Consider the following 25,018-nt stretch of genomic DNA (forward strand, 5'->3'; position numbering starts at 1 on the left):
AACCTGGAGATGCTTAACGGCTACCAAAAAAAATTCTTGAAGGTTCACATGGGAGTCCAAGGTAATACTTTGCCCACTGTGCTGTATAGAAAACCCTCACCTGTCAAGTTGCTTTCTCCAAATAATTCCCTTCCCACAAAAAGTGACCATCTTTTTTTTTTCAAAAGGTATTTTGAACAATTCATCTGACAGTTTCTTGAAGGGCAGGATCTAAATATATCATTCATTTGTTTATTTATTTATTTATTTATTTATTTAATGAATTTATATCCTACCTTTCTCCCAAAGTCAAGGTGACTTACAAGAATTGAAAAGGTACATCTAAAAAGGTACAGCAAAAATATTGAAATAAGGATAACAAAACTATCCTTCCATATGCCCTGATTATTTGGACTTGGACATGACTGGTGATGTTTTCGTCCATGTTCAATTAATGCACACCAGTGGGGAGATTAATTCACTCCAGATACTTTAAATTTTAAAGGAGCTACCCAAAGTGCTGAACTCCCACCCTGAAACAGTTCAGCATAAACCTGGAATGGATCACAGTCATGGAAGTCAACAGCTGCCATTGTCTTAGGGAATACAGTGGGATACAGTCAGCCCTCCATATCCACTGATTCTTTATCCATGGATTTAACCATACACAGTTTGAAAATATTCAGAAAAACTATGAATTCTAGAAAGCAAACCTTGTTTTTGTAATTTTATATAAGAAACACAATTTTCCTACGTCACTGTATATAATCAGCCTTGAGTATCCATGGATTTTGGTATACATGGTCAGGCGATACCTAGATGTAGAATAGCACAAATCTGTCAGGAATATGGAATTAATGTTGCTGCCAATATTTAGGAGTTTATCACATGGGATGGGAGGCTGTCAATTTCGAAAGAGAAGATAGCAAAGTCAGTTCAAAAATTCACGCAATTACGTAATTACTTATCACACCTTAAATTCACTGTAATGGCCTCTCCGAATGCGACCCAGATTCTGTGTGAAGTAAGCCATCACATTGGTAGGTTCTTAATTGCAAATTGGCACCCTTGCGCACGCTCAGTGAGACTCCAGATGACTGGAGCATAGCATATTTAGGCGAGTGAGAGAGAGGAACCAAGGAACCCCACAATTTACAAAAGAGGTTGGGGGGGAGAATGGTTGAAAGAACATGCTCTATTCACGTTAAAACAAGCATCTATTCACTCTTGTCACGTTAAAAGGTGAATATAATGGTTATCCAATAGCTCCCGGTCCATGCCTCTTAATTAGCAGGCAGCAGCCCCCCTCAGCAATGCTGAAGGACAAGCGGAAGCAAAATTGAAGCAGAATTGCAGCGTGGCTTAATGGGAAACCCCCCTTCCAAATGGAGGGGGGAAACAAAGGAGACGTGCACATCACACCAAACAACAGCGCACTGAGTGCGAAGTTGCCTAGAGATAGAGTTTGTGACTTCGCTAGTTCACTGAATTTACTTAACTGTGGATTGACACGTGATTGCGTTCGGAGTGCCAGTGATCGTGTGTGGTAACCTTTTGAGCAATAACGTGAATATGCATGATTGTGTTCAGGATGACATTGGATTATACTTCCAATTTCAGTCGTGTGATATCCTCCTTAGAGTCAAATATTTAGCATCACGGTGACATCCTAAAGCTGTGGTTCTCATCTTTCTGACTGTGAACACATAATGAGTTTGTGAATTTGTTGCAGCTAGACATTTAGGGACAAATCTTTAATGTTTAGGCACTATTCTAAAAATGTCACATTCTAATTCACTCTGTATTTAACAGGGATAGGGCCCAGATTGTACAATAAGATATAATTCCTGAATTCTCTCTTTAATATTAATGAAAATTTTAAATGAAGCAGAATAAAAACCTGATTTTAATTTGGCAAGTTAAACATTATAGAGGGGAATTGTTACTGACCAGCTTTCCAATCAGTAACCTCAGAGTTTGCCATAAGATTCTCTGAGCAAAGAAAACAAAATATATAAGACTTCCAGTGAGTGTATCACTGTGTATGAGACAGTTCTCTTGGAAGATAGAATTTGTGAAATAGCTTGGACGATATCCTAGAGAAACAAAAAGTTTGTCAAATATTGGATTGCTGTATTATTTCTCGTTAGGAACATAACCATCTATTTTCTTTTTATCTTCTTTGTATATTTTTCCATTGTTCTTCAATGTCATATTCCTTACCACTGAGAGAGAAAAATTAAGAAGGTAGGAGGGATTGTAGCTCATGGTAATCTTTGCATACAGAAGGTTTGAAAATTAAATTCTGACATCTTTAGTTGAAAAAGATCAGGTAGCAGGATCTCATTAAGGATCTCTGCCTGAGTCTGCTTGAACAAAAAGCGGCCGCCTGGCTCGGCAGGCAGGCCGCTTTGCCGCTAGATGCGGCACGAACTACAAGCCCCAGATGCCTCTGGGGCTTGCCCCGGCCCCTGATTGGTGTGCGGGGCGGAAGTATTCTGCTTCCGTCCCGCAACGCTCTGGGGGCCGGGCTATGGTCTGGGAGCTCCGGTCCTCCAGGGCAGCTCATTGGCTAGCTGCCTTGGAGGAGGAGTCTCCCAGATCGGGTGATTTGGGGGCGGAGCCGGGGCCTATATAAGGCCGCACTGCCGGCTCCGGCCCTCAGTCGGCGCCTGGCTCCAGCGTGGAAGGAGCCAAGCTGAAAGGGAGCAGACGGCTGTGTGCTTCTCCCACCCACCCACCGCTTTCTTTGTGGGTTTGCTGTCACAACTCTGGGGCGGCAGCATAGGCCAGGATCTGCACGGTGGGGTACCAGGGCTACGGAGCTCTGGTTTGGGAGTCAGTAGGGACCCGGGGGCAAATTGGGCAGGCGTATGGCCATTGCGGGGGCCATAACGCAAGGACGCCTCCCGGTGACCAGGGGCTTAGAGAATATGTGAACACACGGCAGTGGTGCGGTCAAGCGGTGTTCATTAGCCCCTAGGTCATCCCAATGCCTGGTGGGTACCAGGTTTTGCTATCAGACAAACATGGGGTTGTTTGATATCTTCAGATCCTGACCTTATGCTTTATGCCAACCCTTCCAATGGTTTGCTTAATAAAGTTGTGGCCTTTCTTCCAATTTGGTCTCCTGTGGTTATTTGAGCTAGCTTCTGAGGCAAATAGTTTGGCTTCAAGCATTACAAGCATTTTCCTATATCAGGGACATAATTTTATATGGTCTGAAAACCTTTGTTTTAGGTCAGTGCTCTGCTGTTCAATTAGCTTGTGTTCCAACTCTGAACCAATTCCTGAAGTGGGAATTTATGGATGTAGTAACTTCCTCCTATATCCTCCAAATATATATTTTTCACCAACATCCTCCTTTACCACTATCCCTGATATCCTGTGCCCGTTACCATATGACATCAGGAATTCTCGTTTCTGGTCTCTAACAATTTTTATTGGCTTTTAGTGGTGAGTACATCAGGCATCAGAGAACTATTTTTGGCTCCTCCAGACCGTGAGTGGGCTGCACTGCTACACAGATGTTGACTGAACTTAACATATTTGTTAACTTTATGTTTTCTTGCTCTTTCCAAGAGTGTGTGGGAGGGGGCAGCATTTAAGACCAAAGCAGGACCAGTATTTTTAGGACACACAAAAAAATGGGAGGTTGAAATGTCAGGGTCTGGGGATGTCAAGGCCACACAGCTCCCCCACAACATTGGTATCAGAGGCCCATATTGGAAATTGACATAGCCAGATATTCCATATCGCTTCTTGTCTGTTGTCTAGCAGCATCACACATGAATTTCTCTAAGCCACCCACTTATTTTCTGAGATATGCTCGAAGCCACTGCAAGGCTTAAAAGAGAATCTGTTGAGAATATGCCTAAAGCCATTGCACTGCTTAAAAGAGAATTTGTTGAGGTGATAGATACCATATAATTCTCTTGTGGTCAGATATTTCAGTCAAATGTTTATAATACTAATCTTTGTCTTAGATTAGTCACAGTGGCCAAAATAAAGAAAGGTATGAATGTTTGTATAATTAAAATAATGGAATTTTTTATTAATTATTCTGTAGATATTAGACTTTGGCTTGGCTCGACAGACAGACGATGAAATGACAGGTTACGTAGCAACACGATGGTACAGAGCACCAGAAATCATGTTAAATTGGATGCATTATAATCAGACAGGTAATACTGACAATATTGCCTTTTCCCCCCAGAGTTTTGAACATTTTTTAAGCTATAACTCCATGAATGCCCTAGTGAGCATGGCTATGGTGGCTGGGATTATGGGAGTTGAAGTCCAAAAGTCACTTCTTCAAACTCTGCTTGTTACTTGCATGGCACTATGAAAAATTATCCCTTAGAGCCTTGAATGGGAAAACATTTGTCATGTAGCACTCTCCAGACTTCTGGCATGTTTGTTTTGTGTTTTGGCAGTTGACATTTGGTCGGTTGGATGCATCATGGCAGAGCTGCTGAAAGGAAAGGCCCTGTTCCCTGGAAACGACTGTATCCTTTCTGTCCCTACAGTGAAATGCACTCTGGGCCTTACTGTACTCCCATTGCTGAAATTGCTTTTAAGGCAGTGTTTAGTCATTTAACAAAAATTGGTACAACAAACATTTGCTAATAGTTAAAATGACTGTTTTTCACAGCTGGACATAATAAAACTCAAATAAGCAGCCATAACACTGTGTCCTTAAGCCCTGCAGGGTTCTTAAAATCTTTTGTATGCTTCATTTAAATAATGACCCAGATACAGGCACAGCTTGAAATAGATGGTGGTAGTTGCTGGGCAGATATTAGAGAAAAGAGTTGCTGAGAAATTTAGAACCCACCTGTAAGAGTCTCTTCTGCTTCAGTAGAACCCAGCACTGTGAGAAAGTAACCTCCTTTTCCTGATTTGAACTATATTGAAAACAATCTGCTTGGGGATTTGAGCATATCTACCAAGGCATACAGTGGATTGATAGACTCTAGGTGATAATGTCAATCTCAGCTGAAAAGCTGTAATGTTTACATTCCATACCCCATCTCACAAATAAACTAAGCATGTGAAGGGACAGATTACCAGTGTGAAGACATGGGAAAATCCCTCTGCCATTGCACCTGTTACTAGGGCTTAGGAAAGATAAGTAATTGTGGTATTGAAGAGCATGTGTGTAAGGGGGCATCCCCATTCAGATGGGAAGAATGAAAGATCTGTACATACCCCCAAAGACAAGATGCTTCCATTCCATAGTCAGCTCTAGGTGTCTTGTATGCTCAGTATTAATTCTCTTTCACAGAACAAAAAGCTCTATAATTCTTTTATCTGAAGAGAGACCAGCTTGATAATCCATTTCAGCTCTTTTGGATACACTTTACATTTTCTATAGTACTATAACTGATTTCATACTCTCTCATAATGATACAGAATCTGAGGTTTCCACTCAACCTTTTCTCATAGCTAATGTCTTAAAGCAGGGCTAGGCTTCTTGTGGTTCTCCAAATAATTTTGGACTACAACTCCCATTGACCCTAGACAGCATAGCCAGTGGTGTGGGAGTTGCAGTCGAGCAGCATCTGGAGTTGTCCATTCCTATTATAGAGCCTCCTTGATTTGATTGGTCTAGTTAACCATGTAGTCCATGTATGATTTTTTCCCCATGCCTGATCACAGAATGTTTTTGCAAAGAGATGTCACAGGACAGGAGAAGACTCTGCCTCCTAACATAAAAACCCTTTTCTCACTAAAGTTCATGTCTGTATGTGCACATCTATAATTCTTTGTTCATTTCATGGCAAAGCAAAGAAAGCAGAGGTAACCAATTTATTTAAGCTAGGTCTGCTGAACTCCATTTTCTATCAGCCCCACCTGGCTGGCCAGTGGTGAGGAATGGTAGGAGTAATAGTTATTGAATGTTGGCTCTGATTTAAGCAGATGGCTCATATGCTGGTTTCCTTCCTTTCCTGTAGTTTTCTTAAACCTTTTCAGATATTGATCAGCTAAAACGAATAATGGAAGTGGTTGGTACACCCAGTTCTGAACTTCTAAAGAAAATCTCATCAGAACACGTAAGTGTGATGTTCCACCACCATAGTCATTAATTCACCATTAAAATCTATTAGCTTGCTCATATTAATTTACTGAGTTATACAGAACAAAATGTTTTCAGCTGAGAAAGTTTTGTCAAGTCATAGGGTGGTAGCTGAATGGGAGTGATAATTTGTAGAACGTAGGGAGATGAGAACCCTTTTTCAGCAAAAGCCTTTTGTGGCTTTATGAAGCTAGAATGCCCCATCAAAGAAATTTGATTCCTGCCAGTGGCTAGATGGAGATGGAATAAGTTGGAATCAAAGGCACATAACAATAGTAAAATAGTGCTGTATGAAAAAATATAGACTTCTGTCTGGATTTATTGTTGAATCTATTATTAGCTAGTCCATTGTTGATGATGACTCTTTAAATGAAAATAGACCTCCCATGCAAAGCCTTTGACAAAGAAATACAATTGTAAAAGATCATCAATTGGTCCTTGGGAATGCACTGCAGCAATGTACACTGAAAGTGGATAACATAACAAGTTAGATCCAGAGTGTAAATTAGCAGGGTGAGCATATAGTAAAAGCCTTATCTTGAATTACCCTGAACCTGGATCCTGTAGATACTGTTTTATCACTAGCTCTGTTTTATGAATTGGCCATGTAAAATATAGGCATAGTGACAACTGTTAAGTATATACATATTTACCATTAATAGGATATGTATGTATATCCTATTCTGATATGGGATTCCTAAAGGACCTGAATTTTCTCTCCTTCAACAAGGATCGTGCGGAATATATATTCAGGTGATCCTGCTTCAGTTCTAATAGCTACATTATTCTTGCCTACTTAACGTACACAATTATTAGAAATGTGATCCTTAAAATATTCACCAGATTTAGTACATGAAAGCTGTTTAAGTTAAACATGGCTTTATATTAAGTTAAATGTGTGCCCACAGCCTTTTTGGAATAAGAGTCTGTTTGCAAATTACACATTTAAATGCCATTAAACATATTTTGTGAGATTAAAGGGGTAACTGAAGGATTAATGGTAATAAGATTAAAGGGGTAATTGAGGGATTCATTCTCTTCCCATTTGGGGGAACAAATAATGATTACATGCAGTATAAAGTATGACTGTTATGACTGTTGAAATGATGGCAGCTTTGTTATAAAAAGCATTAAAAATTGGTACGGAGAGAAATTACCGTATGCAGGCAGAGGCAAATAATACTGTTAAGATGAATTACTGCTGATATAGGATACACACATTTTGATTCAAAAGTGCCTTGTGCTATATACACTAATGCAACCCAAAACTACACATCTGTTAGATGATGGCAAAGTGCAGCCTTCAGGCTATATACTGTTTGTCCAAATATAATTTCTCCCCCAGAACACCTACCAGAGCCTCAGACTAGCCTAAATTATTTTTTCCAGATGAAAAATTGCCTGAAATTGCCCAAACCACCTACAAAAATACAAAAACATGGGGGTTTTCTTCTTTCCCATAGAGAGAATCTGATAAACCATTCCACTGGGTTTCTGAGATCTCAGAATTTAACAGATTCAGAGAACACTGTATGGTTTCTGTCATGTAAGAACAATGTGACTACTGTCTGAGTAGAAGTCCACTTTTATTTGAGAGTAGGGAACGTTCTGTCTCCTGAAACATATTTTCTTCATTTCTGCAGTTATTCAAAAGAAGGCAAAAAATTGCTGTACTCTTTTTATCAGAATGCATGCTTCTTTTTACATGGTTCCTTTTTTCTATGTTACTAATATTGGGGAGATGAGTGTACCTTTACAGGCTTAAGGCTGGCTGAATTTGTTACCCTTGCATGGGTGGATCACCACCTGGAATGGGGAGAAAAGATACTACCAAGAAATCTTGACAGATAGACAAATGACACCTCTAGTTCTTTGAATTTAATTAATACCCTGCCTTTCTCCCAGCACATGACTCAGAATGGTTTACAAGTTAAAGCAAAATATGGCTAAAACTATTAAAGCAAATGTTAAAAAAAAAGAAGAAGAAGACATTTCAGTTTAAAAACACAGGTTAAAAACAGTTTTTAAAATGTATTTAAAACATAATCAAGAGATACAGGCACAACAAACTCTATAAAAACCTCTGTCTGCTGCAAGACATTTGGAAGATATGGAGAAAGATGTTCTTTGGGTACAGTGATCCCAGCTTGAACAAAATTATTCTGCCCACGCACCCCCCCAAAATATCCAGTAACATCCAGTTTTCCATGGGCACATGCTCACAGAACTGAACTTTCCCTCTCATCACCCTAGATTTACTCCAGTCGGTCCCCCTGCACTCCAGAGTAGATGTACATCTGCTATGAGAAAGGAGAATCCACTCTGCTATCATATAATTCCTATGTTCCCATTGGTGGATTCTTCTGCTTGGTGTCAGCTTTCCCTTCTTGGTGTCAGCTTTCCCTTAGTTACCTTCAAAAGAGAGAAGAGCTACTTCTGGAACTGCTTAGAGGATGCAACATAATACAATATGGCTTGTGTCTTGAATTCTTTTTGCTGTGTCTTGTGCTGAAACTAATGTCCTCTTTTTAACCCAGGTAGAGAGCTATTTCAAAACATTTAATGGTGTACCAGAATCAGAATAATTTAAGTGTTCTGATTTCTACATAATGGGAACTCTCTGGAGATTACTGGAACAAAAAGAAAGGGCAGTAAACAAAATATAGTGGAACGTATGTTGAATCTTAATCAGACATCACATTGAGAGACAAGCTGAATGTCCAGATATGCTGGTAGTTTTTCTTCATGAAAAGCAGCTTCAGGAAGCTGCACTTTTGAGTATTAATCCAACATGTGCCAAGGACGGGGAGTGATAAGATGCACCATTTTGGGAATGAAGCATATTTGATATCTATGAATGAATTTTTGCCATAAAGGTAATCATGTGGATAGAAACACATGGTATAGAAAATCATTCCTACAATTAGTAAAAATTTGGCCTGGGGTTCTATTTCCATATGGAAAAGAATGACACTCCTGCCTTTTTATTGGTATGATGTTGTATTTTGACATTTGTAGGGATGGTCTTTGTTGAGTGATGATGGCTGTACACGAGTCATAGGGATGTTGCTGGGAATAAGAGAAACAACATCACTTTGGAGTTCAGAGTCCTTCCAGTTCATCTCTCCAGATTAAACAGCCATTTATTTTGATAAAAAGAGTTATATTAGGAGCATTATAGGGTCCAATTCAAATCTATATTTAGCATCAGTGAACTAAATAAATAGCAATGACAAGTGCCATACTTCTATCATCATAGTATAATTCTCATAACTTGTAAATCCACAGGAATGGCTGATAGTACTTAAATGCAGTTCTGTTCCTGGCTATGTACCCTAACAGTGTGTTACTTTTCCAGAACAGAATATTTGTTTTTGATCACAAACTGCCATGCTTGTTAATTTTTTCCCCTTTACTTTAGGCCAGAAAGTACATAGAATCTCTACCATATATGCCACAACAGGATCTGAAAGCAGTATTTCGTGGAGCTAACCCCTTAGGTAAGAATTTGTGAGATTTTAGAATTTAGTATGGTTTCTTGGAGCCAGCATGGTATAGTGTTTTAAGCCTTGGACCACAATTCTAGAGACCAGGGTTTGCATCGCCACTCAACCATTAAACTTTGTGCAAGTCACACAGCCTTAGAGGAAGACAGAGGTAACCCCCCTCTGAACAAATTTTGCCAAGAAAACCTCTGTGATAGGGTCATCTTAGGGTGGTATTTATTAATAATATATGGCCATGTTAATATATTGCACATTACATTTGTGATAAAATGGGCTATCTAGATCCACGTTTAAGCTGAGATCACCATCTTGAATGACCTCTTTCAAAAGAGAAAGTCATAGAATCAAACTTCATTGATTTTGTTTGACCTCCTAGCATCTTTGGATATCATTAGCCATGGCATCTTGCCGGATTTGCTCTGTGGCCAGATGGTGTCTCTGGTTGTACCCATAAGATTGGCTTCAGAAGATAATCTTCTGGGTATTGACCCCATGATACTGGTGTTCCAGAAGTTTCCATGTCATCTTCTATGTTCTTTAACCTCTGTATCCTGGTTGGGCAAACTGCAGCCCAGATTTCTTTGGAGTGCAAGTCCCAGTAGCCCTAGCCAATGGTGATAAATAATGAGTTGCAGTCCAACAGCATGTGGAAGGGTACAAGTAGCCCACCTCAATCTGTGTGACGCAACCGAGTAAGGTCATTCAGAGATTTAGAATGAGATGTCGTCAATATACTGATGATACCAATTCTGTCTCCCTGTGCCATCTGAATCATGTTTGGCTATGTGAATATTGGACCACTGTATGGATTCTTATTGAACCGATTTACATTTACCCCAGCCAACCAGGACAGGGTTGGTAACTGTTAGCCAGTTTTTCTTTTTCTTCAGCTGTCGTTAAATGCTGGAAAGACATGCCTGAAGAAATTTCATTGTCCAAATTTAAAAGAGAATCCTGTCTCCTCCAGGAGACTTATCCAGAGATTTTTAAATTGCGAATTTTAAATTGTGAATTTTAAATCGTGACTTTTAAATGATGAATTTTAAATGTGGATTGTTTTGGTATGTGTACATTTTATTTTGCCTTGTAAATTGATACAGGAAATTTTAACTAATTTGTTTTGAACTGATGTTGTTTGTCTGTTAAGTGTTGTTTTTCCCTGCCTTGATCCATGGGGAGAGGTGGATAAGAAGTTGTTGTTGTCAATAAACAAGCTGGATTCTGATAAGATGGATACATTATGAGTAAATGCTTCATGGATTCATGAAATTGGTGATCAATCTGTAGATAGGACTGTATTCCTATGAAACAGCAGGTGCACAGCTTGGGAGTGTTGTTTTATTAAGTGTTCCACCACATATCCTGGTTGCCTTAGGGACTGATATCACTTTCTACCAATTTTCTGTCTTCTTTCATTATAGCTTTTCCTGGATAGGAATAAACTTGCCATGGTTGCATTTCGTGAGGGGTTGCTCCCTGAAAATGGTTTAGAAGCTTCAGTTCATGTAGAATTTGATAGATAGAATTCTGAACAATTCATTTTGATGGAGTCATCCGAACATCAATTCCTGAGGAATTATTTTGGTTCCCTATTCATTGTTGTTCTTGTTGCATGCCTTCATTTCTGATTTATGGTGATGCTAAGTCAAAGCTATCACAGGGTTTTCTTGGGAAAATTTCTTCAGAGGGTTTTTTGCATTGCCTTCCTCTGGGGCTGAGAGTGTGTGACCTTCCCAAGGTCATGCAGAGTGTGTTCATGTCCAAGCAGGGATTTGAACTCTGGTTTCCAGAGTCCTAGTCCAATATCCGAACCACTACACCATGCTGGCTCATTACCAAGGCCAATTCAAGATTCAGGTTATTACTATTAATGCTATAAAGTTGATTTATGCTCCCAAATACCTGAAAGAAAGCACTTCCTGTATCATCTGAATACCATAGATATATATTGTCCATTTATCCACTAACAAAGCAGAGGCCCTTGTCAGTAGTGCCTCTCCCACTTAATAATGCCCTCTCTAGGGAGATATGATTAGTACAAGCTTTGCTCGCAACATCCTTTTGGACTGGGCATTTTAAAAGGCTTTTACTGATTGATTTTGTTTGCTGTTTCAGTGGTAGCCCTTATTTTATAATATTATTGATGTTCTTCTTTTATAACATTATAGAACCTCTTGTGGATGAAGGGGTTTAAAATAAATAATATAGCATCAGTTATATAAGATATTACTAATTAAGATCCTACCTTGCCTGTCTAGCATAGTGTGAAGCTTTTTGAGGTGGAATTCTACTATGTCTCCCAATTCGTTATCCTCATGGTTTTGCTGTGGTATCACCCCTGAATGGCTATTCCAAAAGCTGGTGAAAAGACAGGAGGATCTGGGTATGCTCCATAGCCAGATACAGACTGATAACATTGTCCTCAGAGATCTGCTGGTGTCTTAGTGTATGATGCCATAGGTTTCCATTTGGTGCTATAGAGCATAGCCAAGTGCTTCTCCAGGCCCTTGTGCTCTCCATCAACCATGTAATGGATGTTCAAGAGACTATTGTAGCAAAACCATGAAGGAGGGTGGTGGTCATTGTAAGGTGTGGAAGAGAATACTAACCTCTGCAATGATTAAAAGGTGGCGGGGGATTATTCATTTATTTATTTATTTATTTATGTAGCGCTGTAGATTTGCACAGTGCTGTACACACAAACAATAAAATAGACAAGAGTAAATGTGCCCATGGCATACAGTCTAAGAAATAATAGCATAATACATATAAATAATACATAACAATACATGAAAGTGTTCAATAAAAAGGCAACAAATTAAAAACATCAAATAGCAATTAATAGTCATGTCTTGTTAGTAACATTCACAAGCACTTGCGTATGTCACTAATAAGATACCAATTGTATATAATTGACTATAAGTTGAGAAATTTATGCCCCAAAATGACCCTAAAATCCTAGATCAACTTATATACAGGCCAATACACACTGCTTAGAAAGAACATGAAAGAAGCACCACGCTATATGCCTTAGCAGTGATTTTTGAAAGAGCTGCCAGGCAGGAGTGTGTGTGTATGTGTGAAAGAGGTTATTCCCTTCTGAAGCCAATGTTAGAACCTTCTCTCCCCATTCTCCTCATCCTCTGGATCCCTCTCTCCACCAAACATCCCATTTCCCTCCAGTTCCTTCCCTCTTCAATATGTTTGTTAACCCTCTCTCCCTATCAAACAAATATCCCTTCTCAATCCAGTGTGAACTTTCTCTCCCACTCAACAATCCACTCCCCTCCAGTTCCTTCCCTTTTCAATCTGGTGTTAACCTTCTCTCGCCACCAAACAAACAAACCATTTCCATCCAGTTCCTTCCCTTTTCAATCCAGTATTAACATTCTCTCCCCACCAAACAAACAGCCCATTTCCCCTCTGGTTCCTTCCCTTCTCATTCCAATGTTAAAACCTTCTCCTCCAGCACCATGGAAGTCCAGAGATGGAGAAGGAGGGAGGGAAGTGATATTTTCCTCTCTAGATCTTTTGTAAGATGCCCCTACATTTTACTCTCGACGTATCCATGGGTTGTATCAAAATCCATGATTTTGGCCCTAAAACCTTCCCTCGGATTATACACGAGGTTGACTTATACACATGTGTATACAGTACAGTAGGCCCTTGTTATCCGCGGGGGTTTGGTTCCAGGATCCCCCATGGATATCAAAATCTGTGGATGCTCAAGTCCCATTAAATATAATGGCAGAGCAAAATGGTGTCCCTTATATAAAATGGAAAATCAAGGTTTGCTATTTAGAATTAAAACTTTTAAAAATATTTTCAAGCCGTGGATGCTTAAATCCATGGATGAAAGAATCCGTGGATAAGGAGGCCTGAGTGTATATACATAAATCATTTTTTTCTTTATTCAATATACATGTGAACATTCCCATTCTGAATTTTTCCCATTCAACATCTCTCATCTGTGTTTTGAAGGGAAAGGCCATGTTTGTTTGTTTTTTACAACAAGGTACTCATAACTGGCTGCATGGATTTTGTACTGGAAACTAATTCATTAAGATAAAATAAATTGTGTAAAGTGATGCTAAATAACAGTTTGGTTTTTTATATACAGTGCACCTGCATTATACGCGGCTTTGAGCATATGGGACGCAAGGGGCGGCGTGTCCTGTTCAGACCACACTCACAAGCCCCATTCAAGTGAATGGGGCTCTAGCATACATGTAATTCGCCTTACGCGGGGGGGGGGGGGGATCCACTATATATATTTCTGCACCTTGAAAAAAAAGTGAATTGCTGCCTTGGACAAAGCCTATGAAATTTTACTTTAAAGTCCAAAGTCAATGCTTGCTTTCTGTTTAAGGTAAAATGGATTAGCAAATTAATTCTGAATATTTTTTTTAAATCCTAGCTGTGGATCTTCTTGAAAAAATGCTTATACTGGACAGTGATAAAAGAATAACTGCTTCAGAAGCACTTGCCCACCCTTACTTTGTACAGTATCATGACCCTGATGATGAACCTGAGGCAGAGCTGTATGATGAATCAATAGAAAATAAAGAACGGGTTATAGATGAGTGGAAAGGTAAGAAATCCTTTTATTTGGAGGTTGAAATGTAAAGCAAAACAAAAGGGAAGAAAATAAAAATGCAGAAAACACAGAGGATGAAAGATAAGAGCTCCATGGTTGGAATTGCTGCCTGTGTTAGAATGGTCAACAAAGGATAATTTTATATTTAAGAGAGCAGATCTCTGATCATACCAGATGTAAAACAGAAGTAGAGCTGATATAAGGCAAACCTGGTTTAGGGAACGCTGTTGGCTAGGATATTTTGGGAGCTGTGATCCAAAACCTTTTCCAAGCTTTAAAAAAAAACTTAATGGAACAGGCGTAATTCTATCCAATATATACAGAAGAGACTGAGAACCTATAGAGCTGCAAATATTGAGCTCTTATCTTTCATCCACTCGAGCCACACAGTCAGTATTTGGGAATTATGAGTGTTGTGATCCAAAATTATCTGTAGGGCAGCTGGTTCATCTCCCTGCTACATAGATTGTTGGTGAGATTAATTTATGAAGCATTTGGGGAACTGTATTAAATTGCCTTACTCCAGCATGACTTTGATGACAAGTAAAGTAACCTGACTAGTCCCATTCTCAAACAGTTGAACCAGATAGTTATGAATCTGTAAGCAAATCTGTAAACTAGTTTTGTACCTTTTCATTGTTATGATATTTTTAGAGAGGCATTGTGACTTAATACTCATTACCATTTAAATTCTAAATCCTTGTGCAGGCTCAGAAGTCAAAATTCATAGCCTTCCTGAATATTATTGTTGTTGTTATTCCCTTATTCCCCTAGATGTGTAGATGGAGGCATGTCACTCTTCCCTCCTACATGCATATTAGCTACCATGAATTACAGTATACAAAACTGAATACAAAACTATACAAAACTGTAAGCACAATTTCCATGCTGTACATATATGTTCTCAAAAATGGGGTTTAGATGAAAATGTAATGAAGTCTTAGTGTTCAGCAAGCAGACGCCCACATCTTAGTGTGCTATTTAGACAGCTATGATCAAGGGCTGTACCTGCTATTGCTTACTAGGTCAGCAGTATGACCCCATTAAATTTTCATCCATACCGTGTTACAAGAGCATATAAGTAGAACAGGAAAATTGTGCTTGTAATTCTGTTTTTCATGTCTACCAGTGTGATTTTTATCTAGACTTCAAAAATGTCTTCAAATACATTGCTTTTCCCCTTTAAAAATGACAACAGAAATACTAGACATGTGTGATGTTCTCTTATTGTGACATTTATTTTACGTGGGTACATGTAGACATATCTGCCTGTTCACATATTTTTCTTCAAACAGCAGCTGAATTAATATTTCAGTTGCTATATTCAAGCAAATATATGCGTTTTCATTCCATATGGTGAGTAATTGAGTACCTAGGCAGTGTTACATAAAACCTCTCTTCAAAGACTTTTTTTTATTAACTTCATGGAGTCTATTCAAAAACTCTAGAAGGCTAAAAAGAAAATTGGGGTTTATGACTATTTTTAAATATCGCTTCGATTCCATTTTTAGGACTAAAGAAATGCACAGGAAAACGAAATGTCTTTGCCTGGTTTAGCTCAGTGGCTCTCAGTGCCTTAGAGGGATTTCTCTCCTTAGCTTTATTTTGAAATATAAGGGAGGAAAACCCATTTGTGCAGAACTCTTAGGAGAAACCAACCCTTAAAAGAAGTTACAGATATATAATTCACAATTTGACAATTCTGTTTCAGACATTTGGGAACATAAGATGAATTCAGGGCCACTTCTTGTGATGAAATGAAATGGAGTTGCTACTTGATCACTGAAAGCTCTGTTAGGCCATTCTGAACTGTTATAATGTATAGAAGGACATAAAGACCATCTTAACAGTTGATTTTCCTGCATAGAACGCAAAATGTACAGACCTTTTATGCACCATCCAATTTTAGGTTACTACATATGGCAACAACATGCTGTCGTGGCTGCCATTTTGGGTGAACAGAAGTGACATCATGTCACTCTTGGTTGCTTCTGGGGCTATTGTTGGGTGGGTTGTTTTTGTTTTGTTGGGCGAAAACAAGCAGGATTTTTAAGTGTTCCAGCTTTCCTGGGATTGTTTTTCAATTAAAAAATGTCACCGTTTAACACTAGTTTTTGGAGGTGTATGGGGGCCTGGGGGGGTCCCAAGTATTACAGGGGAATCCCCCAAGAGCAATCTGTTGCCTGAGATCACTAAATGTCACTAATAAAATTTGAAATCAAGTTATTCATATCATGTGTAAGAAAAATCCTGGTATCTCCTTGAATATATGTGTTTCTTCTCAGGTTGTGGATTATGGTTCATGGCTGTGGCAACTGGTGGTGTCCATGTCAGTGGAGTAGTGAATTTGTTCTGGATTTTAGGTTAGGGGAGCTATCTAAGGCATTGTACCTATTATGGGGATAGGGGTCAAATACTACTTTAAATTTCAAAGAGGATCTACTGCCCCTATTATGTGGAAGCCAGCAACCGCTACTAGTTTCCATCTTCACAGCCTGATCCATGCCTAAATTGACTAATAAATAACATTAAGGTAGTTCATATCTTAGTAACATTTTTGCTCTCTCTGTCTCTCTCTTTCTTTTTCATAGAGCTTACATATGAAGAAGTGATCAGCTTTAAACCACCTGATTTAAAGATGGATAGCCTTGAAATTGAGCAATAAATAGACAATCCTTATCTTTTTGCCATGTTGTACTATGAAGACTATTATATGCATAGCATTGCAATGTAATTTTATATACCACATGCATACATTTTACTGTCCAAAGATCTTGGGAATGGTATGGAAAAGCTGATGCATAATGCTGAAGAAACCGTTATCTTGGGTGTTTGTTTGCCTTGTACTACGAATGTAACAATATCAGAACATAAAGAACTGCTTCATTCTGACAAATGATGCACTGAGGTCTTGGTTTTTTTAACAAAAGAAAACTGTGTCTTCTCTGCATGCCTCATTTTATTAGTTGTGATGCCAAAAATGGTATTTTTTAATTTTTTTGAAGTTGTACAGTTAAAGCATGAATGTATGTTGGGGGGAAAAATAGAAGTCCATATAAGCAATTTATTGTTTTTAAGAGTTACCTTGATTTTATGTTGTGATTTTTTTTCCTTTTTAATTTATAGCTAGTGCCTTTAGGAAAGGAGGCCACTGTAGAATTTAGGCATTATATATACCAGTAATTATACATGTAGCAGTTTCATGAACATGAGTGACTGAGCAACAGTTGGAAGTCCATTAGTTAAATTATTGTTTACTGATGTCATTAAAATCTGTATTCATTTTTCCTCTAGCTATAGAAAACTGCAGAACACAGTTTGATTAGTGATCTATCTATCCCTAAAGTGGTCCACAGTGTTGAGTCCTAATGAGTGGAGTTTATCTCACACACTTGAGTGCTTTGAAGATCTAGCTTCCCACTAAAGCACTTTCTCTGTACTATCAGAGTGCCTGTCTTTTCCCCCTCCCTGTCAATAAAATGTTTTAACAACAATGCCGGCTTTCCTGTGATTTCTTGATGACAACAATTAATTTTAATCTAGATTCTAGAGCCTGCACACAATCAAATACGTATGGATGTTGCTCATTAATTACAAGCAAGAGATTCATTCTCTGGATAATCTTTTGACTTAAAGGGTGTTGAACATTTATTTATTTGATTTCTGTCTTGCCTTTCTTAAGGTGGCTTGCAAAAAGTTCAGCTAAAAAGGTACATATCAGTATTACAACATTAACACAACTAGTGTTTATATTGTGCCTTAAAGACGTTAGAGGCAAATGAACAAAGAAAGGATAGATCCTTCCTCAGCAACTAGTCCACTGAGAAAAGTCCACCACTAGCCAATTAATTATTAAGATCTCAGTAAATAGGTCAATCTGTCATATGCTCTTGGTAAGCATGTTTGCATATGATTATGTCACCATGCTTATTAAATATACAAAGCTTTCTTCCACATGAGGACCTCTTCAGATGTTAGTTTTATGTTGTGCACCAAGAGGAAGGACTTAGGCAAAAACAGAGAAGTAGAGTTTGCTTTTTCTTTTCAGTGTCTTGCTACCCGTTGATATGATATGACTACACTGGTTGGTTTCCTAGCAATGGTGTGGGTAAAATCTGAGTTATCCAGAGCCATCACAGGGTGGAAGGAGGAATAATTATTTTCTCCAACCCATTCCTCTTATTGTTCTTCCTAACTCTTAAGAAACTTATAATGTTTATTTATTGCAAGGGGTCAGGGGTAAATAAAGTATGGCATTTCCAGAGCTGTGTGCATTTTCCAAAATTTGGGAGGAAGGGTATTAAAAGAATGAGAAGATTCTGAATCATGTCCATCCCTACCTTCCCTTAATCAGCCTTCATCATGCCTACAGAATGCCTCTTTTTTGCCTCTAGCAATGCTGAAGGTCCAGCATTGGAGAAGAAATGGACACTGAAATGTTAGTGCTAGCTGAGCGATGGATGTGAGGTCGGATCTCTCTCCCTGACATCGGACCTTTCTGCCATTAACAGAAGGAATTCACAGCAATCTATGCCCCTTTGGACACCGTTCCATTGGGCTATACCTTTATTGATCACTGTTTTAAGATTATACCCTTTTTAGAGAAGAGAAACAGATGGAAACAATCCTGATATACAATGAGCAGTTGGTACAAAACATCCCCAAAGTAGTATAATATAAACTCAATTTGTAGCCAATTCATGAAGCTAGTTGCTATCTACAAAGTCCTCAACGGCTTGGGGCCAGGATATTTGGTAGTCTGCCTCCTCAGCAGCAGCCCTGTCTCATCACTCTGCAAGGCTGGCTAGGTAGATACAAATAACAGGGCTTTGTCTTCAATAGCAACCTGATGGACGGACCTTCTCAAACGAGGTTAGCCTAGCTCCATCTTTTCTGAGCTGCAGACAGCTGTCGTTCTGCATAGCCTTAGGTCCATGAAATTGCTCTGTCTCTTTTAACTGTTTATTTTAAATTATTTTTAAGGAATATATATATATATATATATATATATATATATATATATATATATATATATATATATATTATATCTTGTTTCAGATGTTTTTATCCCTTGTGCATCACTTCAGGGGCCTTGGTGAGCTGAGAGGCAACATATAATTCCAATTAAGGAAGGAAGGAAATAGTAATAACCTCTCCAACATCTTACATCCATACCTTCATTATCCTGGTCTCCACTAATTATTGTACTTAATATCCACTTATTTTTAAATGCTGAGTAAGGTATTGATTGATACATTAAAAATCATTAAGATTATATTTTGAAACAAAGACTATTTTTCTACAATATTTATTATAACAAACTATTCATTGGTTTTTCTCTATGTATTCTGTAATTCAGCTTTCAGCTCATCATACTTAAAGACTATTTTGGCAAGGTGGTGTGATGAAAATGAATGGGTATCACCTTTTTCATATCCTTACTAAGGAGTTTTTGAATCTCTGTTTTACCTTGCAAAGGGTCTAATCCTTCGATGCATGTTTACTAAGAAGTTGTTCCTGTACAAACCAATTTTATATTGGAGATCTACATGACATTTTCTTCATCCAAAAATATTTTCTGAGAACTCTTGGCATTATCAAGGGCTTTTCATTCCTACTTTCCAACTCAATTTAACTCAGTTTAAATTAACCCACTATTGTTTGCAGGGCACAGATTCAACAGAGACCATTTCAGGGACAGAAGAATGCTTGCACCAAATGAAAATGATCTAATGTTTGACTAATGCCATATTGTTACTGCACTTTAACTACAAATCCCTCCAAAATAATTTTCTCCTGAATTAGAAGGAGGAAAAAGGATCAGTGAAAATTGGCAAACATTTCTGAAATGTTGCATGTGTCTAGATGTGGCATGTGATCAGTGGGAGGATGACAAGAAAGAACACAAGGGAAGGTGGGAGTGAAGTAAACTCAGGATATTTCAAGAATCTGTTTGGATGCAAATCTGGGAATATAAAGGTAAAAAAACATGTAGAACAGAAACACTCAGTACAGTGGGCCCTTGGAATCCTCTGGGCTTCTGTTCTAGGACGCCTCCATAGATACCAAAATCTGTGGATGCTCATTATATACAGTTGTCTTTCCTTATCCACAGATCCTGCATGTATAGATTCAACCAATCATGGATAGAAAATATCTCTCCCTCCCCCCCTCAAACAACAAACCTTGATTTTGTCTTTTGAATAAGGAACACCATTTTTACTATCTGGTTGTATATAATAAGACTTGAGCATCCATGGATTTGGTATCCACAGTTGTCCTGGAGCCACACCCCAGCCAATACCAAAGGCCCACTGTACAATGGTGTAGTAAAATGGTGGTGCTTATGTAAAATGGCAAAATCATGGTTTGCTTTTTGGAATTTTTTTTAAAAAGTATATATTTTTAAGTTGTGGATGTTTGAATCTGTGGATCCAGAATCCATGGATATGGACAGTCAACTGTACTGTCAGACTTTTTTCCCCTTCTGGATGAGCCCTTAGTTTAGTATTTAGTCACTGTTAACAAGTGGGGTAGCATTGACTAGCAATAAAATGCTGCACGTAACTCAGTTTGTACATATTTCATTTTTTTAAAAGTACCTTAAGTATGCTGTAACATTTACTTTTTCCACAACAGTCTTTAGCTTTACAGAAAGAAATCTTCACCTGTTCCTCAAACAACACTCATAAACTATAACTCAAGGCTAGTGCCAGGTCAGAAGCTTCTCCATTCAATAAAAGAATGAACCACTCCACAAAGCTATCAGTCAAGCGCTGGAAAAGTGGGGGAGAGATATAGCTTTATACAAATGCAAGCAGAAAAGCTTTCATTTTTGTGATCTAAACCAGAAGTTTCAAAAGGCAGAGAGGGCTCATATTCTTAGTGTGTTATTTTTAAAAGGTCAAACCTACCTACAACAAGCACTGAAAGGTGAACAATGGCAAGGGCATGTGTTTCTGACGTGTGTAGTTTACCATTCTTCAAATGCCTCAGACGTGGAAGTCAAATGTCAGGTAGTCTGAACGAGGCTTCAGGAGGAATGGAGAAGGGTAGGTGAAAGTAAGCCTTTAACATGTTTTTCAAACTATCAAATATTAATACCAAAAATGTAAGATTTTTTTGTTTATTTATTTTTTTAGATATTTCCTCTGCCTATAAGTACTGGCAGAGTTGTGCTTATTGAAGGAATGTGATAGAGTCATTAAACACAAATTATTTCCTATCTGAGGGGAAGAAGGCTTTCTCTCCATCCCACCACCATCACAGGTGTGTTTCGTGAGGACAAGGGACAGAAACTGCTTGGTGGCTGTTCACAAGCTAGAGAATTCCTTCCCACACAAGGTTCAGTTGAGCCACTCTCTGCTCTGTTTACACCAGCCTATTTTTTAAATTAGCCTACTGGCTCTTAACTTTGGCAGAAAAATCTTTTAATGGCGTATTATTGTTGTTGTTATGTGCCTTCAAGTTGTTTCTGACGTATGGCAACCCTAAGACCATATCATGGGATTTTCTTGGCAAGTTTCTTCAGAGAGGTTTGCCATTGGCATCTTCTAAGGCTGAGAGAGTGTGACTTGCCCAAGACCACCCAGTGGGCTTCGATGGCCAAGCCAGGATTCAAACCTTGATCTCCAGAATCATAGTCCAATGCTCAAACCAACTGTTACCCAAATTGCAGGGGGTCCTGAAAGGGAACCCACTTGAATTCAATGGAAAAATTAATTTAGCTCAATAGGAAGCAGCAATAGGGCTTCAGTAGACCTGGTGGCACAGTAGTTAGATGCTGGTACTGCAGCCACAACGTTGTAAGTTTGCTCCTAGAGGAGGGCTCCAAGGTCCATTCAGCCTTCCATCTTCTGTAGATTGGTAAAATGAGTACCCAGCTTGTTGGGGGCAATTGGCTTACATATTGTAAACCGCTTAGGGAATGCTAGTTCACTGATAAGGGATGTAGAAATGTACTTGCTGTTGCTATAGCCTATGTATATAGGTTCCAAACTACCAGAACTCCAAAGTGCAAAGTTCAAATGGAATTTTATTTGTACAGTAAAAGGGAAATCAGCTTTCACACAAGAACACACACACAAACACATACAAGAACGATGTTAAAGGGGTAGCCAATAGCAATTTGGAGGGTAGGGCAATACTTTACTGTTTGCAGAAACGATGCTCTGTTTTGGCGAAGGCTATGTGTGGAATGTGGTTCAGGATTCTGCCTTGGCTGCAGTGGTGAGGAGTCAAGTCTGAATAGACAGAGTTTCTGCCTGATTCCAAACTGGACCAAAGTGGGAGTACCAAATTGGACATATTCATGGGGTGAACTGTGTCTTGAGGCAGTCTGTGTGGTTTTTCTGGGTATCCTAGAAACAATGGGATTCCCAACCGGTTGATGGTTTTAACTTCAGAGATACAAAAAGAAGCATAGTGGTTCTTATGTTCCTTTGCTTCACAAACCAACCCCTGACTAACACTAATGGTCCAGAAACCACTTGGACAGGGAACTAACTACATGGACACCATTCCAAGGCAATAGCTGGTTTGGTGACAAAGCTTACCAATACAGATCAGCCAATCTGAATGAGCCAGCACAATCATACACAGGAATCTGGGAGTTATAGTCCAAAAGTAACTTTTCCCACCTCTGCAAAGAACTCATCCAATGTGGAGAATAACTTTTCAGAAACAAATTATCATGTAATATGATACCACCCCTTTCTATGCAGCTTTTTGTCCTTTTCGACATTCCTCAATAATACGCTGGGTGAATGGATATTTGGTATTAAAACTGGAACCAAGAGAAGGTACAGTATTTCATCTTTTTAACTCTTCTTAGGTTTATTATGGCAGAAGCTATCATGAACTAGAGTAAACTTCATAAGATGTAAGATATGCTATTTTCAGTTAGTGAGTATGCACACAACAGCTTAGGTTGGGATGGACAGAGCTTGGTAGCATTGCATTTTTTGTGTAACTTTTGGTAACAACTAGTGGCCATGCTGGCTGGTGAATTATGGAAGTTGTAGTGCAAAAAAATAATTTTTCCAAACCGAGGGAGAGAGGGGACTGAAAATGGCAGATATCTGTTTAAAAAGCTTTTGGCACAACAAAAAGAAACGGGAATTGCTTCCCATTTTGACTGCACACACCTTTTGGGTTTACACTTGAACAATTATCAGGTATTTGTATATAATATTCCAATTAATGTGCAGATTTATATAACATACACCTATTACAAAACTATACTGATACACATTATGTCTGCCCAGACAAATATCACAGGCTACCATATGGAAGCCTACCAGATGGAATATACTCCTACTCCCCCCCCCCACACACACACATTGTTGTTATTTTTAGTTTTCACCTTGGAGTAAACCCAACGTAGCCTCTACTATAACTCAGCCTTCTCCAATCACTTCATGCATATGATGAAATAGGCTGCTGGCTAGGAAAGCTTATAATAAACCTGTTATTCACCAGGATGTATTGCAACATTTGTGATTGTTCGGCTACAGACTAAGGACCAATTCCATCAAAGCAGCTCCCTACAGTCTTCACTGTATGCTATTCCCCAGCATGCCAAGAGCATCATTTTATCAAACTTTATTTCTTGTGGTGCTTTCACTTTGCAAAATTTTAATGGCATGTAAGCCCCAAGGTGCAATGGAAAAGAAGAGATGTTGTCATGTTTTCCTTCATTTCTCTACCGTCCATCATATGCGGGAAAGCTACTGTATAATATTCCTGTATAAGTTTAGAAATTCTAATCAAATAATTGGCCCCAAAAACCTGAGTCGACTTATCCATGAACCAATGTAAGCACCATACTTTAATTCTTATTTGAAAAGGAACCATTCCCCTGGTGAAAGCCAGGAGTGTCATCTGTCCTGGAAGCACTGGCCCTCTCCTCAACTCTCTCATCCATCCAGGCTTTAGTGTGAGCACAAACAGAAATGTCTGCTGGAAGTTTGTAAGTTCTTTGGCATTGTTTCCCTTTGCTTCATCCTTTAGATTCTTTGTTACATGCTCCTATGTTTTGTCCTCAACTTATCGATGGGTCATATCAAAAGCCATACATTTGGCCCTCCCAGTCTGTACTTGACTTATACATGAAGTCAACTTATACTCGAGTATATAAAGTACTTAGAAGGACTGGATCAACCCTAACTCAGGTATTCTTTTAGAATTGTACTTCAGCGCACTCTTCACTGATACGAAGGGCTCATAAAATCAATGGTTAGTCTTGGGTCCCATTGCCAAGATACCTTATTATGTATCAGCAAATATTACAAAATTTGAAAAAAACCCAAATTCCAAGATGTCTGGTCTCAAGCATTTGGGGTAAGGGAGGTTCAACCTGTACAATGTTGCAATAAAGCAGGCATGGGAACCCTATGTAGCTAGTCTTTTACTATGTGTAGTATGCCAATAGAAGCCAGCATGGTGGAATGGTTTGAGTGTTGGACTGCTACTCTGGAGACCTGGGTTCGATTCCTTGCTCAGCCATGAAACCCACTAGGTAACCTTGGCAAGTCACACACTCTCCGCTTCAGGAGAAGGCAATGGCAAAGCTCCTCTGAACAAATCATGCCAAGAAACCCCCCTGATAGGGTCCCCTTGGGATCGTCATAAGAAATGACTTGAGGGCACACATCAACAAGAAGAAGAATGCCAAGAAGTCTCCTTCTCTGCTCACCCACTGCCAAAGAACTAGTTTGTGGATATATATAGCCTATTTAAGCTGTTTCTCTTTCCAGACTCCCTTTGAAAGCTTTGTGTTCAAGGAATGCTGCTCTGAGATCTGAACCGTATTGTGGCTGTTGTGTGTCTTCCAGTCAGTTCTGGCTTAGGGCAACC

The 25,018-nt window shown here is 38.9% G+C and overlaps 1 protein-coding gene across 3 annotated transcripts in view; it reads left to right on the top strand.

Moving 5' to 3' along the window:
- The window catches only part of MAPK11 (mitogen-activated protein kinase 11), a 60,109-nt gene extending 42,454 nt beyond the window's left edge, over positions 1-17,655 (top strand). For all 3 annotated transcript variants that reach the window (XM_042467383.1, XM_042467384.1, XM_042467385.1), the window contains 6 exons: positions 4,049-4,163; positions 4,416-4,487; positions 5,956-6,035; positions 9,480-9,558; positions 13,982-14,155; positions 16,753-17,655. In XM_042467383.1, coding sequence (XP_042323317.1) covers positions 4,049-4,163; positions 4,416-4,487; positions 5,956-6,035; positions 9,480-9,558; positions 13,982-14,155; positions 16,753-16,826 — 594 coding nt within the window. In that variant the 3' untranslated portion in view covers positions 16,827-17,655. The remainder of the gene's footprint in view (positions 1-4,048; positions 4,164-4,415; positions 4,488-5,955; positions 6,036-9,479; positions 9,559-13,981; positions 14,156-16,752) is intronic.
- The last annotated feature ends 7,363 nt before the right edge of the window (positions 17,656-25,018 follow it).

This window comes from Sceloporus undulatus, chromosome 5, assembly GCF_019175285.1.
Source record: "Sceloporus undulatus isolate JIND9_A2432 ecotype Alabama chromosome 5, SceUnd_v1.1, whole genome shotgun sequence".
NCBI lineage: Eukaryota > Metazoa > Chordata > Lepidosauria > Squamata > Phrynosomatidae > Sceloporus > Sceloporus undulatus.